The following is a 14,799-nucleotide window of genomic DNA, read 5'->3' as shown; positions in this document are numbered from 1 at the left end:
TATTGAAACACATATATTCCCTTGGTTCTATAATTGTACGTTTATAACCACAGGAGACATATAATCCACCCTTGAATCAGAGAAGTTTGCCTAGATCATGCTGGAAGAAAAAATTATAAAAGGACCTATTGTTCCATTCTGCAAAGCTGGGTTATCAAGGAAATGGAGCAGTTAAATGTCAATGAGGGCAGCAAGAAGTTCAGGAAAAACTCACTGAAGAGAGAAGAAATATTGATTTTATAGAAGTAAAAAAAATCATTATGAGCAAGTTTCTGGCTCCCTCCCTTGATGAAACAGCAGTTGCCAAAACATTTTTTAATGGAAGGAATATAAAAATATCATGCTTCAAGCATATAATCTGTTCATTGCAGCCCTTACAATATGTCAGAATATGATGGCCAAATACAGTTGTAGGAAACTAAATACTTACATCATTATCAAATAGCAAAGGATTTTGAGAATGTTTACTATGTAGTAGACTTATGTGCACAAGGCCCTCATAATATACCTGATCGATCTAGGAATAAAAGCATTCTGTGATCAAAAATGTTAAGACATAGCAAATAATCACCTTCGGCTTCTATCCATAAGCTTCCCAAGGAAACTAAACTGCAGGACTGGAATAAATACAGCTTGGTGTGATCCAGCACTGAATTCCTTTCATTGTCAAATATATAAAAAAAAACTTCACAGGGTAGGATGAAAAACAATTGTGTCATTGTTTCCCTTTCTGCTTGTTCATATTAATTATACTGTTTATATCTTCGATGGAAAAGAAAAAGTCCACGCTTTATTTGCGGAAAAAGCAACTGGATCCATGGGCTAGTGGATTAGAAGTGGCGTTAATGTAACATTCTGCTACAACCTAAAACATGATTAATATTCCAATAGGTGGACAAAGAAAACTATAGGAGAGTACACAAATACTTTGTACAGTGTGATTTATTTCAATGCAAAGAAACTGACATTTATGAAATCCATTCCAGCTATTAACAGCAATAAAAAATCTTTTGACTGATTCAAACAGGAGTCTTATTTTTTTTCATCTTTTCATTTTTTATTTGCAAAAAAATTGAATATATATAAAAATAGCAGTTAACAGATTTCTTTGCAAAAAAAAAGATTCTTTGGAGACACGGCAGATAAAGACAATTGCATATATGTTATATAACTTCCCTTATTTAATGGTATGGAAAAAATGTATATTTTGTTAGTGGCACCTTTTGAATGTTTGCAACTAAATTTCATTCACCCCAGCTAATAATAGGAAATGATATAAAAAATGCTTCAATAGTGACTTTGTTAGAGTTCCTTCATGAACTAAAGCAGTTTAGATGAGAATCTGTCTTCATGTTATTTCCACATTTCTTCTGTAGACCTAAATTTGGCTGTTGGATAATAGCCAATTGAAATCTCCAATGAACTTCCCTAGTTGAGAATGGACTTGAAAGTCCTATTTCAACAACCAGCTATACCATAAGCCAGAACTGAGCAATTAGTTGACTTTGAAGATCTTGACAATCTTACGAATAGTCAACACTCCAGTAAATAGGCTCACAATCCAGAAGGACCTCGACAGACTTGAACACTGGGCTCTATCTTACAAAATGAAATTTAAAAGTAAGTAAGAGAAAAATAAGGTTTAAAACTTAGACAAGAAAAAACAAATGTACAGGAGCAGGTTAGGTGGATCCTGGCTCAATGGCAGCAACTGCAAGAGAGATCTAGGACTCCTAGTAGACAGCCACTTAAATATGAGCCACCAGTATGCTGCAGCCACCAAAAAAGTCAATGCGATCCTAGGCTGCATTAACAGAAGGATAAAATCAAGATCACGTAAAGTGTTAGTACCACTTTATAATGCCTTGGTAAGATCACACTTAGAATACTGCATCCAGTTTTGGTCACCACAATATAAACACGATGCTGAGACTCTGAAAACAATGGAGAGAAGAGCAACCAAGATGATTAGGGTACTGGAGGCTAAAACATATAAGGAACGGTGGCTGGAATTGGGTATATCTAGTTTAATGAAGAGAAGGGTGAGGAGGGACATGATAGCAGTGTTCCAATATCTCAGGGGTTGCCACAAAGAAGAGGGAGTCAAGCTATTCTCCAAAGCACCTGAAGGTAGGACAAGAAGCAATGGATGGAAACCAATCAAAGAGAGAAGCAATCTAGAACTAAGGAGAAATTTTCTGACAGTGGAACGCTTTGCCTTCAGAAGTTGTGAGTGTTCCATCATTGGAAGTTTTTAAGAAAAGATTGGACCACCCTTTGTCTGACATGCTATAGGGTCTCCTGCTTGAGCAGGGCACTAGCCTAGAACACCTCCAAGGTTCCTTCCAACTCTGTTATTCTGTTTTGCATTCACTCATAGATATAATATATAATAAAAAGATGAGGATTATTTCCTAGCCTTGGTGAAATTCTTGAGGAAAGTCTATTAAAATAGTCCACTTCCTGTTAATGTGTCTGCTTGCATGAAGATAATGGACTGAAAAAGTTTACAATTGCAAGAGCCTGGCTATTCCATTCAGAAAACTTTGTAATTAAGGGCCTTGGAAGAAAATAACTTTTTGGTCCATATTCTGTCAAGGTATATACCTTGGTCATAGCATAGGCCCATCACAGCTGAATGTAGTTTGCAAAATAAATATCTAAAATCTATAGAATCGTTCTGCAGTATTTCAGGGGACTTAATTACCTTCCACTGAAACAAAAAGAACTACTTATATATTCATACTAAAAGTAAACTCCGTGCTATTTGTAAAACAACCTCCTACTGATGAACTGCAGCTGAACCAATTTTTGATTTATTTCCTTTTCTCCTAAAGTTGATAATTCCTACTTCAACTCTAAGACAACAACTCTAAGAAAATATAGATGGATGATAAAAATTACTCACAAGGCTCAACATGTGCATGTTGGCAAGAGATTAAAAATACACTTACTAACCTTTCTCAGCTCATCTGCAATAGGAATTTCATCATGGTATTCATCAAAACACTTTACAATAGTCCCATTTTCTCGGACAAGTCCTTCACAGTATAATCGGTCAAAAAATGACATAGAAACTTGGGTACACGGAATATTCTTGGCGTCCACTTTTTTCACTTTAGTATCTGAAAGATAAAAGGCATCTGCATGATATCTTTCACTTACAGGTCTACAATGTCTCCTGTTTTCTAGGCCAGCACCTTAACCACTACCCCAAACTGGCTTTCCATTTAATTCATGCTCCAGCTCTTTTTTCTATGGAGGGGAGACGAGGAGAAGGGGAAAGGAGAGGAGAGGGGAGGGGATAGAAAAGAAGAGATCAAAAACAGTTATATCTTCAATAGATTGCCTTGCATAACCCATTATAATTCAAGTTAACATAGAATAAAATATTGCCTTTACTTATTTAGGATGATACATTTTAATAATATATTATAACATTATAGCTCAAATACCAGACCTTGAACTTTTTCTGTTAAATGCACTTTTTTTTACTGTATATGTATTTTTAAACAGCCTCAGTCTTAAAAGCCTCTTGTCAATGTGCTATTGAAGTGAACAGGAAACATTCAAGTAATTTTCTAGAAAAAATTACATATAATTGTTTTTTGAACAGCAAGTACATATCTTTACTTCTAAGTAAAAGTTAAGATGGAAAAAAGAAACAATGCTAACTGAAAAAATAGATTTAAAAGCATCCAGCAATACTTGTAAAGAAAAGGCGTTGACTGAGATTTTTTTCTTGATTTATCCATGTGTGTGTGTGTGAGTGAAATGAACAAAGAAATAAAACATTTTTATATTATCCTTATGCTGTAAATTCTTCTGGAAATTTAACATATTATAAAATGCAAATATTATACAACATAATAAAACTATAATTAAACCGGCACTGAGAATTACACATCTGGGAAGAAATGTCTATGCTTAGGACAACATATCTAGAATGCTCTTTTGCCAGTTGTATGCAGTGCCTAGTGAGTGGAATTGTAAAATCTTTGAAGATGTTAGTTAGAGCTAAACTGATCTGAACGGGAACAGTTCCTCCAGTCCGAAGACACGTACAGCACTAATAAATAAACACCAATACTTTAATTTGCAGTTGAGGGCCAATCAGGCCTTGAAGCCAATAGTTTGTTTGTTTTTTAAAAAAATAAAAGAAGTTAGATTAATTTACTAAACTAAAAGAGCCTTGGTGGAGCAGTGGGCTAATGCCTCCTTAAGTAACACCAGCTGCCTGCAATTAGTGCAGGTTTGAGTCCCACCAGGCTCAAGGTTGACTCAGCCTTCCGTCCTTCCGAGGTAGGTAAAATGAGGACCCAGATTGTTGGGGGCAATAAGCTGACTTTGTAATAATGCCGCTTGGGGGGGGGCACGAAAGCCCTAATAAGCAGGCATATACATAGAATGAAGGCTATTGCTAAGCACATTGATTTGTACTTTAGATTGTAAGCCGCCCTGAGTCTTCGGAGAAAGACTGAAAAAAAATGGGACTGAAAAAAAAATGTGGTTAGTTGGTCTGTAGTGTATTAATTGCAAGAATTTAGCCATTGTGGTTAGTTACATGGCTCAGTATATGCAGCAAACCTAGGCAATTGAAAATTCATAGATAGATAGATAGATAGATAGATAGATAGATAGATAGATAGATAGATAGATAGATAGATAGATAGATATAGATAGATATAGACAGACAGACAGACAGAAAACCTTTATTGTGTTGTGAGAATAAAATCATTGAAGAAGCATCTTTCTTTAATAAATAATTATCCAAATGTATAATTATGGACAATATATTGTAAATCTAATCTGGAAATTAACCAAATATAGGTGCTGATCATCCCTTTTTTTTTTGTTCACAGCTCCCTTGATCTTCTAGTGACAAAACTGGATCATGGATCACATCACAATGCAAACTTGATTCTTTTAGGTAAATGCAAGTAATTGCAAAGTAAAGTTTAATCTGCTGATTTCTACACATGGCCATGCCACTAGAATCCTGAAGGAATATCAGGATATTTTTCTCCAAGATTACTTTTGGAAACTTTTCAAACTGAAAAGTTACATTTACATTCTTGAGTATAGCCTGGAATAAATACAAAATACAAAGTATGTTTTACTACCCCAAAGAAACAAATTAAGACATAATGACTCTTCAACAGACCTTAGCTAATGACTTATAGGTGAATAGTTAGAAGAACAGAACAGAACAAAAATCCTCAATCAATTCTAATATCAAGAAATCTACAAACCTCAGCTAAGGACCTGCACTCACTTAGTCAGATACTAAGCTATGTTATGAATTTCTAGAATCTGCCCCAAAATGTTCTGTTTAATGTGTTACTACATTCACATTTGATTGGTATCAGTTTTTTTAAAAAAAATAGAATTATAATTCAAATCAACATCACAAATCATTAACCAAAAACATTAAAGCATATAATAAAGGGTTCTGAAGAAAAAAAAATCCAGTATAGGTCCCTTATCAATTTAACAGTAACATGTTCATCTTTGTAATTATGTTATCGAGATAACATCAGTTGCAAGCTTTGTGGCTGCAAGAGTAAAATAATTACACTGAAAGAAGGTTTAAAAGACAAGAAAAACGTATCTTAAATATCCTCTACTTACTTAATGTAGTCCACTGTCCAGATGATGAAAGCAATTTCAAATTGCTGTTAACCTCTGAGTGATTAAAAAACGCCTAGAAGTATAGAGACAATGACAAGTCATTAATTAGATTCTGTTATGAAATATCTGACAGGCATGTTAAATTAGATGACAACTATCAGACGCTGCGTACTTCCAAATGTCTGGAATTTGGGACTACCTTCCAAATTGGATTTTATTCATGTGGGGAGGCTGTAATCACTCCAATGATGAAATCTGTAATATAAAGATATATAAAGATATATACACGTCTCTTTATAAACCAGAGAAGTCTGGCCACTTGCTTCAAAATCTTGTCATGCCAAAAACATGATTTTTCTATGAATGAAAAATATTAGAATTATGGAATAACCATAATTATAATCAAATAACCATATTATTTGATACTATACACAGTATAGTAATAAAAAAATTAAAAGCAGCATATAACATTCAAGTTCTTTTCTAAGCTCCAATTCACTACTCATCATTTTGAAGCTACTTCACACTCCAGATCAACATAACCCTATACATTAATCACTATTGATTATGCGCCTTCAAATCAGAATTCCATAAATAAATTTTCTCCAGGATGACCTCTTTCTAACCTTCAGGACTTCCAAATCTGCATTCATTTCTGCCATAATCAAGTCCATCTACCTAGTTGTTAGTATCCTCTTCTTTCCTTTTACCTTTTCTGGTATAATAGACTTCTCAAGAGAGCTAGATTTTTGCATAATGGGTCTAAAATATGATAATTTAAGCCTGGTGATTTGTGCCTCAAAGAATTCTGGATCCATTTGTATGATGATCCATTTATTTATTTGGCTATCCATGGTATTCTCGTAAGTCTACTCTATCACCAAAGTTCAAAGATGATAATACGTTTTCTATTTTGCTTTTTTACTTCCAAAGAGCTCATAGGAAAATAATCTCCTACAAGATTGATATTTATAGATGATTGACTTATTATAGCATCTGATCATGTTGCCAAGGCCTTTTTTTACTACTCTGACAAATTCTAGTTTGCAAAGTACTTCTTGATTGCTGGCTGACAATCAATTCTAAAAAGGAGAAGCTATCCACTATTTTAATGTCTTCAATGTATTTTCTAAAGCCGGTTGTTGTACCTATTGCCATTAGCTAGAGCTTTATATCTAACTCAGTTCCTTTTTTCACTGTGTTCCTGGACTTCTTTTACTAAAGCTTGTAGATCATTTGTATTTTCAACAATCAGAATAATATTATCAGTACAGCAAAGATTTATATTTTTTGCCTCCAGTTTTAAAAGACCACTTATTTCCAATGTAGTTTCCCTCCCTATTTATTCATCACATACACTGAATAAATTAAGGGGAGACTATTAGTGACTGCAATCCCATTCCCAATCACCATTGTAACCCTAGTACACAGCTCTGCAACCCGCGGCTCCGCATGCGGCTCTTTCAGCCATCTCCTGCGGCTCCCAGTCCTCTGCCATGTGCAGTCCAAAAAAAAAGTGGGACTAAAAAAGTTTAACCAATCAATTCAAATATGCAGGGTAGGTGCATATCTCGCCTTGGCTCCACTCTTCAGTCAAACCCTGTTCTGCGCATGCGCGCATGTACGCCCATGCATACACATTTTTTGCGGCTCCCAGTTTTTCCGGTGAGGGAACCGGTTCCGAGTGGCTCTTTCACTGTTTCAGGTTGCTGACCCCTGCCCTAGTACTATCTATATGTACCGTGCAGATTTATGGATATTTTTATAGGTTTGTATATCACCAAGAATCTTATTACTGTATGTAATGCAATGCAAAACAAAACAAAAGAGATGGCTCTTCATGTTTAACTTGCCCTGTGAAAATGAGAACCCAAATCTCATTTTGTATATACGTCTGTGGAGATTCTCAGTCACCCAGGTCATAGCTGTCTCAAAGGTGCCTTTTCAAAAGGCAACTGGACTGTTTTATCCTTAAGGGGAAAAAATGTTCTGCTTCTCTTCCAAAAAGGGAAGGATAGATTCTGATAGGTACTGACAGTTGCAAAGGATTCTATTTACAAGCCTTCCACAACCACTGCCCACCATCCTATCAAATCCTATCCTTCCATTCCCCAACCCCCCCCCTCCCGCACCATCCAGTTTCAAATGTCAGTCCCTATCCTTCTATTTCCCACACCATCAGGACTGATGAAGCTTCTTGGATGAGAAGCGAAATATTTTCTTCTTCTTTCCCAAAGAAAAAACAGTCCAGTTGTCTTAAAAAAAAAAAGCATCTTTGAGACATCTTGTATGTAGCCACTAATCATAAAAGAATCCTAGAGCATACTGAGTTGAGAAAGATAAAAAAAAATAACACATTGTCTTCTTGGGGAGCTTATTTACTATTAACTGACATTCTAATTAAGAAGCACGGTGCCTTAGTAAGTTCCTTATTATATATATATTGTGTGTGTGTGTGTGTGTGTGTGTACACACACATATACACATAGCTTTTTTTGTCACAGAACGCTCAGAACAGAGTTCCGGCACCTTTTTTGGATGGAACCTTGTAGGGTAGGCAAGGAGGGTTGTATGACATGTGTGAGTTTGGGAGCCTTTTTCTTTTACAAAAAAAAAGCACTGCATATACACAGAATTAATGCAAAACTTAAGAAAGCACTCTATTCTTTTATCTTACTCTGCTATACACATATCTATACACAAACAGATTTATAAATATGTTAATCAAAAAGAAGGGCCTTATATAAGTATTTTCCTATTAATTATTTTGAGGATGTTAATCTATGCCAGCCTCAGGATATACATTTGTTGGCAATAAATGGCATGCAGAGAAATCTTCTCACCACCTAGAAAAATACTCACAGTTTTGATGTTACGACTAATTGTAAAAGCCATGCAGGTTTTTACAATAGCTGAAAACATATCACTGATGGTACATCCCTTTCTTCAAAGGCAATTTTTTTTCGTTGCTGTTATGCAACAGTTTACAGAGGCATATCTAGTATATACTATAATTCTTAACTGCCTATATGAGTATGGCTGTTGATTATATTCTTACTTTCTTTTTAATATTTATGACATTCTACTTTGAACGATTTAATTTAATATTGAAAAGTAGGATAGTAATGAAGTAACTGGTCCAGAATGGAAGAAATCCAGTTTCAAGTCACCCCTTCATGGTGGAGTTCATTGGATTACGTTTGAGTCATTCTGTAATTTATAGGAATATTCTGAGAATAAAATGAGGGGATATCTCCTTACATGCCAGCTTAAGTTCCCACTGAATAAGGGGAATATAAATAAATGAGTAATCATTTAAATAATAAATAAAATTTGGGTAACTACCATCAGAAAATCATCTTGTTGGTAGCTTTTGAGATTCTGATCAAAACTGAATGCCTGTGCTGTGATTCTGCCATCCATGGACCTGTAAAGAAACACTAATGTTAGTTTATAAATGATATCTAATAAGACAGTAAACAGTTATTCAAAAGGAGTTTGAGTATACAACAAAAGCTGCCTAGGAAGAAAAAAAATACCATTGCAAGTGAAATATTAACATAATTATTCCTGATATACAATGGTTTTTGCATCATTTCTATAAATGATTTTTGTTGTTGTTAGTTGCGAAGTCGTGTCCGACCCATCGCGACCCTATGGACAACGTTCCTCCAGGCCTTCCTGTCCTCTACCATCTTCTGGAGTCCATTTAAGCTCACACCTACTGTTTCAGTGACTCCATCCAGCCACCTCATTCTCTGTCGTCCCCTTCTTCTATTGCCCTCAATCTTTCCCAGCATTAGGCTCTTCTCCAGTGAGTCCTTCCTTCTCATTAAGTGGCCAAAGTATTTGAGTTTTAGCTTCAGGATCTGGCCTTCTAAAGAGCAGTCAGGGTTGATCTCCTCTAGGACTGACCGGTTTGATCGCCTTGCAGTCCAAGGGACTCGCAGGAGTCTTCTCCAGCACCAGAGTTCAAAGGCCTCAATTCTTTGGCGCTCAGCCTTTCTTATGGTCCAACTTTCACTGCCATACATTGCAACTGGGAAGACCATAGCCTTGACTATACACACTTTTGTTGACATGGTGATGTCTCTGCTTTTTAGTGTGCTGTCTAGATTTGCCATGGCTTTCCTCCCGAGGAGCAAGCGTCTTTTAATTTCTTGACTACAGTCCCCATCTGCAGTGATCTTGGAGCCCAGGAAAATAAAATCTGTCACTACCTCCATTTCTTCCCCATCTATTTGCCAGGAATTGAGAGGGCCGGATGCCATGATCTTGGTTTTCTTAATGTTTAGTTTCAACCCAACTTTTGCACTCTCCTTCTTCACTCGCAACAAGAGACTCTTCAGTTCCTCTTCACTTTCTGCCATTAGAGTGGTATCATCTGCATATCTTAGGTTGTTGATATTTCTTCCGGCAATCTTAATTCCAACTTTTGATTCATCTAGCCCTGCCTTTCTCATGGTGTGCTCTGCATATAAGTTAAATAGGCAAGGCGACAGTATACAGCCTTCCCGAACTCCTTTCCCAATTTTGAACCAATCAGTGGTTCCATGTCCAGTTCTCACTGTTGCTTCTTGGCCCACATATAGGTTTCTCAAGAGACAAATAAGATGTTCTGGTACTCCCATCTCTTTAAGGACTTGCCAGTTTGTTATGATCCACACAATCAAAGGCTTCAGCATAGTCAATGAAGCAGAAGTAGATGTTTTTCTGGAACGCTCTAGCTTTCTCCATGATCCAGCGTATGTTAGCAATTTGATCTCTAGTTCCTCTGCCTCTTTAAAATCCTGCTTGTACTTCTGGAGTCTAGCTTGTAGGATTTTAAGCATAACTTTACTAGCGTGAGAAATGAGTGCAATGGTGCGATAGTTTGAACATTCTTTGGCACTGCCTTTCTTTGGAATTGGAATGTAAACTGATCTTTTCCAATCCTGTGGCCACTGTTGAGTTTTCCAAATTTGCTGGCAAATTGAGTGTAGCACTTTTATTGCATCGTCTTTTAAGATTTTGAATAGCTCAGCTGGAATACTGTCACCTCCACTAGCTTTGTTGTTGCTCAGCTTTTCTAAGGCCCACTTCACTTCACATTCCAGGATGTCTGGCTTGAGGTCAGTGACCACCTCATTGTGATTATCAGGGATGTTAAGCTCATACTTGTATAGTTCTTCTGTGTAATTTTGCCACCTCTTCTTAATCTCTTCTGCCTCTGTTAGGTCCCTGCCATTTTGGTCCTTTATCATGCCCATTTTTGCATTGAATGTTCCCTTCATCTCTCCAATTTTCTTGAAAAGATCTCTGGTCCTCCCTATTCTATTGTTTTCTTCTATTTCTTTGCACTGTTCATTTAAGAAGGCATTCTTATCTCTTCTAGCTATTCTCTGGAATTCTGCATTCAATTGGGCATATCTTTCTTTTTCTCCCTTGCCTTTTGCTTCCCTCCTTTCCTCAGCTATTTGCAAAGCTTCCTCAGACAGCCATTTTGCTTTTTTGCATTTCTTTTTCTTTGGGATGGTTTTGGTTGCTACCTGTTGTACAATGTTGCGAACCTCTGTCCATAGTTCTTCAGGCACCCTGTCTATCAGATCTAATTCCTTAAATATATTTGTCACCTCTACTGTATATTCAACAGGGATATGATTTAATTCATACCTGACTGGCCTAGTGTTTTTCCCTACTTTCTTCAGTTTAAGCCTAAACTTTGCAATAAGAAGCTCATGGTCTGAGCCACAGTCAGCTCCTGGTCTTGTTTTTACTGACTGTATAGAGCTTCTCCATCTTTGGCTGCAAAGCATATAGTCAATCTGATTTCTGTGTTGACCGTCTGGTGATGTCCATGTGTAGAGCCGTCTCTTGGGTTGTTGGAAAAGAGTGTTTGCTATGACCATTGTATTCTCTTGACAAAATTCTATCAGCCTGTACCCTGCTTCTTTTTGTACTCCAAGGCCAAACTTGCCTGTTATTCCGGTTATCTTTTGGCTTCCTACTTTAGCATTCCAATCCCCCATGATGATAAGGACATCATTTTTTGGTGTTAGTTCTATAAGGTGCTGTAGGGCTTCATAGAACCGGTCAATTTCATCCTCTTCAGCACTGGTGGTTGGGGCATAGACTTGGACTACTGTGATATTGAATGGTTTGCCTTGAATTTGAACTGAGATCATTCTGTCATTTTGAGGATTGTATCCCAGTATTGCTTTTCCTACTCTTTTATTGACTATGAAGGCTACTCCATTTCTCCTGAGGGATTCTTGCCTGCAGTAGTATACCTGATGGTCATCTGAATTAAATTCACCCATTCCTGTCCATTTTAGTTCGCTGATACCTAAGATGTCGATGTTCAGTCTTGTGATCTCTTGTTTGACCACGTCCAGCTTGCCTTGATTCATGGATCTTACATTCCAGCTTCCTATGGAGAAAAAATCTTTACAGCATCGGACTTTCCTTTCACCACCAGACATATCCACAGCTGAGCGTCCTTTCGGCTTTGGCCCAGTCGCTTCATTCTTTCTGGCGCTACTAGTACTAGCCCTCTGCTCTTCCTCAGTAGCATATTGGACGCCTTCCGACCTGAGGGGCTCATCTTCCAGCGTCATATCGTTTTGCCTTTTGGTACTGTCCATAGGGTTTTCATGGCAAAGATACTGGAGTGGTTTGCCATTTCCTTCTCCAGTGGATCACGTTTTGTCAGAACTCTCTGCTATGACCTGTCCGTCTTGGGTGGCCCTGCACGGCATAGTTCATAGCTTCATTGAATTACGCAAGCCCCTTCGCCACGACAAGGCAGTAAGGGGATAATGATTGGAACAGGCTAAATTACAGCATTCAAATTCTGGAACTACTCATATAGAACAGGTTTCTGAATTCAGGGCATGAAACAACCACTTATATTGTCATATATCATATGTTACATAAGAGCTCATAGGTTATTCTAATAGCCCAAATCTATTCAGTTCTCACTCTATTCAATACACTTTTTTTTAACTGAGCATTGTGTCTTAACTTTAAATTTGGAATGTCTTATTGTGAAGTCTAACATAATTGTATAGATATATAAATCAGAGTATGAATTGTCTTTTAAATTTAAAATAAAATTATTTAAAAATATAATTGTGTTCATTTGTAAAATAGATGGGGTTGTGTACAAATATCAAAACAGTACAAATGTGAACAAACAAAGACTCAGAGAAGTTGAGCTAATGCAAAGAAGGACAAAGAATATCCAGTTAATCCGAAGTAAATAATGTTTGTAAAATTAGAGATCAACCATCAATTGAAAAACATGCATATTGAACAATGCACCTGTAGTTCTTGATAAGGGTTTTTGGAGGACTAAATAAATCCTTTCAGAAATAGAAAATGAGAATATAAAAATCTATTAATTTCAAATTATTCTTGCTCCACCTGATTGTTGTGTAATTACTATATAAATGTATATATCTCTATGGTTATTTAATTCTTTTTAATTTTTGTATTCTGTATTTTTATATGTGCCCTGTTCATCGCCCTGAGTCCTTCGGGAGAAGGGCAGTATACAAATATAATAAATGAAATGAAATGAAATGAAATGAAATGAAAAGCAGGCAGTAGTACCAATCAGAATCTACTATTCTGATTCCGCATCCAAACCTGCTATTCTGATTGTAACATAGCTATTTCCAAACCTGATGTTCTGACTGCAAGCCTAACTAGAATCTTAAAGAATGGAAGCAATCTTAGTTTGTCCACATGTACACACATACACAGACACAAAGAGAGAGAATCATCTGCTAATGCCCATGCCTTGAACTGTTATTTCAAAACCCATACAACAACAACAATAATAATCCAGATAATGGACATTATAAAACCTGGAGCTCACAAAATACAAAGATCTGCAAATAGAATGACTGACCAAAAAAAAAAAAGCAATAGTATCAATAGTAATGGGTGCCTTGGCTGCAAACTCAAAACATCTGGAGCACCACCTGAACACAATCGACATTGACAAAATTGCCATCAGTCAATTGCAAAAGGCAGCTTTACTTAGAACAGCTTACATCCTGCCAGGATACCTCTAACTCCATCAGACAAATAAACATCTGCCTATCCCAAATCCTTCGGAAAGACCCATAGATGGACAAAAATGCCTAATCCAGTTAAACATCTTTGTGACCAACTTGCACGCCTCCTAACTCAACGACTCTGCTGGGCAGCTCAGGACGACCAAAGAACTTACCATAAAACCTGCAAAGCTTTAAAAATAAAAGAGGGCAAAATAAAAATTGAATTCTTTTTAAAAACCTAGCCCTTTTCCATCTTAATAGGACCAAAGGTGGCGATTTGCTCGCTCACCGAAGTTCAAGCTTCCTCCCCATTTCTCTAAACATCCTCACTTCTTGCTTCTCCCCCATTCAGCCGAGAAAGGGACAAACGGTAGTAGGCCCTCCCCACCATTTGAGTAGCCGCTCCCGTATGCCTTTGCTCTCCAAGGCCGGAAAACTTTTCTGACGGAGGTAATGGAAAGTATATCTAGCCTCCGAGCCTTGGTCCCCGCAGGCCGACATAGTCGCTTATTAGCGCTTAGACGCGCGCCAGCGGTTACCATGGGAACCAGGTTTTTTTTCGGCGCCAAGTATTTTGGGGGCCCTCCGGAACAAGCATCCCGGGGACAAAGGTTCCGTTTGCCTCCCTTCAATAGCGAGACGGAAGGGAAGGACGGAAACGCGGTGCTGTATACTACCAGTCTTGACCTCCGCCGAGGGTGGGCTATATCCCTCCCACCCAGCAGTCTCGGAGTAACAGAGGGGATGGTTCAATCCTCAAAGAAGGCTCTAGATCGGAGAAAACGGCTTTGCCTCTCCTGCTTTGGAATAAGATGCGTTATGCAATGGAACTTTCTTCTCCTTTGGGCTGCGTTATATCTTGTTTGTATTAAGCATTTATGTTCTGCCCTTTACATTACTTTTCACAGTTTTTTTAAATCTTAAGAATTTTATTTCAAAAATAAAGAATTCACCAGTGAAATACAAAAGTCAAAATGAAGGGCATTGTTAAGATAAGAAAAGCCTTCACATTTGATCAATATAGGTGGCCTCCATCACAATATTTCTGAGCAGTGAACATGCAGAATTAAGGCTAAAAAGCTGGAGGGGAAAAACAAACAAATCAGAGCCAATAACTGCAAGA

At 37.2% G+C, this 14,799-nt stretch overlaps 1 protein-coding gene across 1 annotated transcript in view; it reads right to left on the bottom strand.

Annotated features, from left to right (window-relative positions):
- The window catches only part of LOC310639665 (transcriptional coactivator YAP1-like), a gene marked incomplete at its 5' end in the record, with an annotated part of 109,037 nt that extends 94,860 nt beyond the window's left edge, over positions 1-14,177 (bottom strand). Inside the window, 4 exons of the mRNA XM_083361481.1 lie at positions 2,959-3,125; positions 5,632-5,704; positions 8,977-9,058; positions 14,065-14,177. Of these exons, the coding sequence (XP_083217607.1) occupies positions 2,959-3,125; positions 5,632-5,704; positions 8,977-9,058; positions 14,065-14,177 (435 nt within the window). The remainder of the gene's footprint in view (positions 1-2,958; positions 3,126-5,631; positions 5,705-8,976; positions 9,059-14,064) is intronic.
- Between the last annotated feature and the right edge of the window lie 622 nt (positions 14,178-14,799).

This window comes from Vipera ursinii, assembly GCF_947247035.1.
Source record: "Vipera ursinii genome assembly, chromosome: 4".
NCBI lineage: Eukaryota > Metazoa > Chordata > Lepidosauria > Squamata > Viperidae > Vipera > Vipera ursinii.
This window is presented reverse-complemented; position numbering and strand designations above follow the sequence as displayed.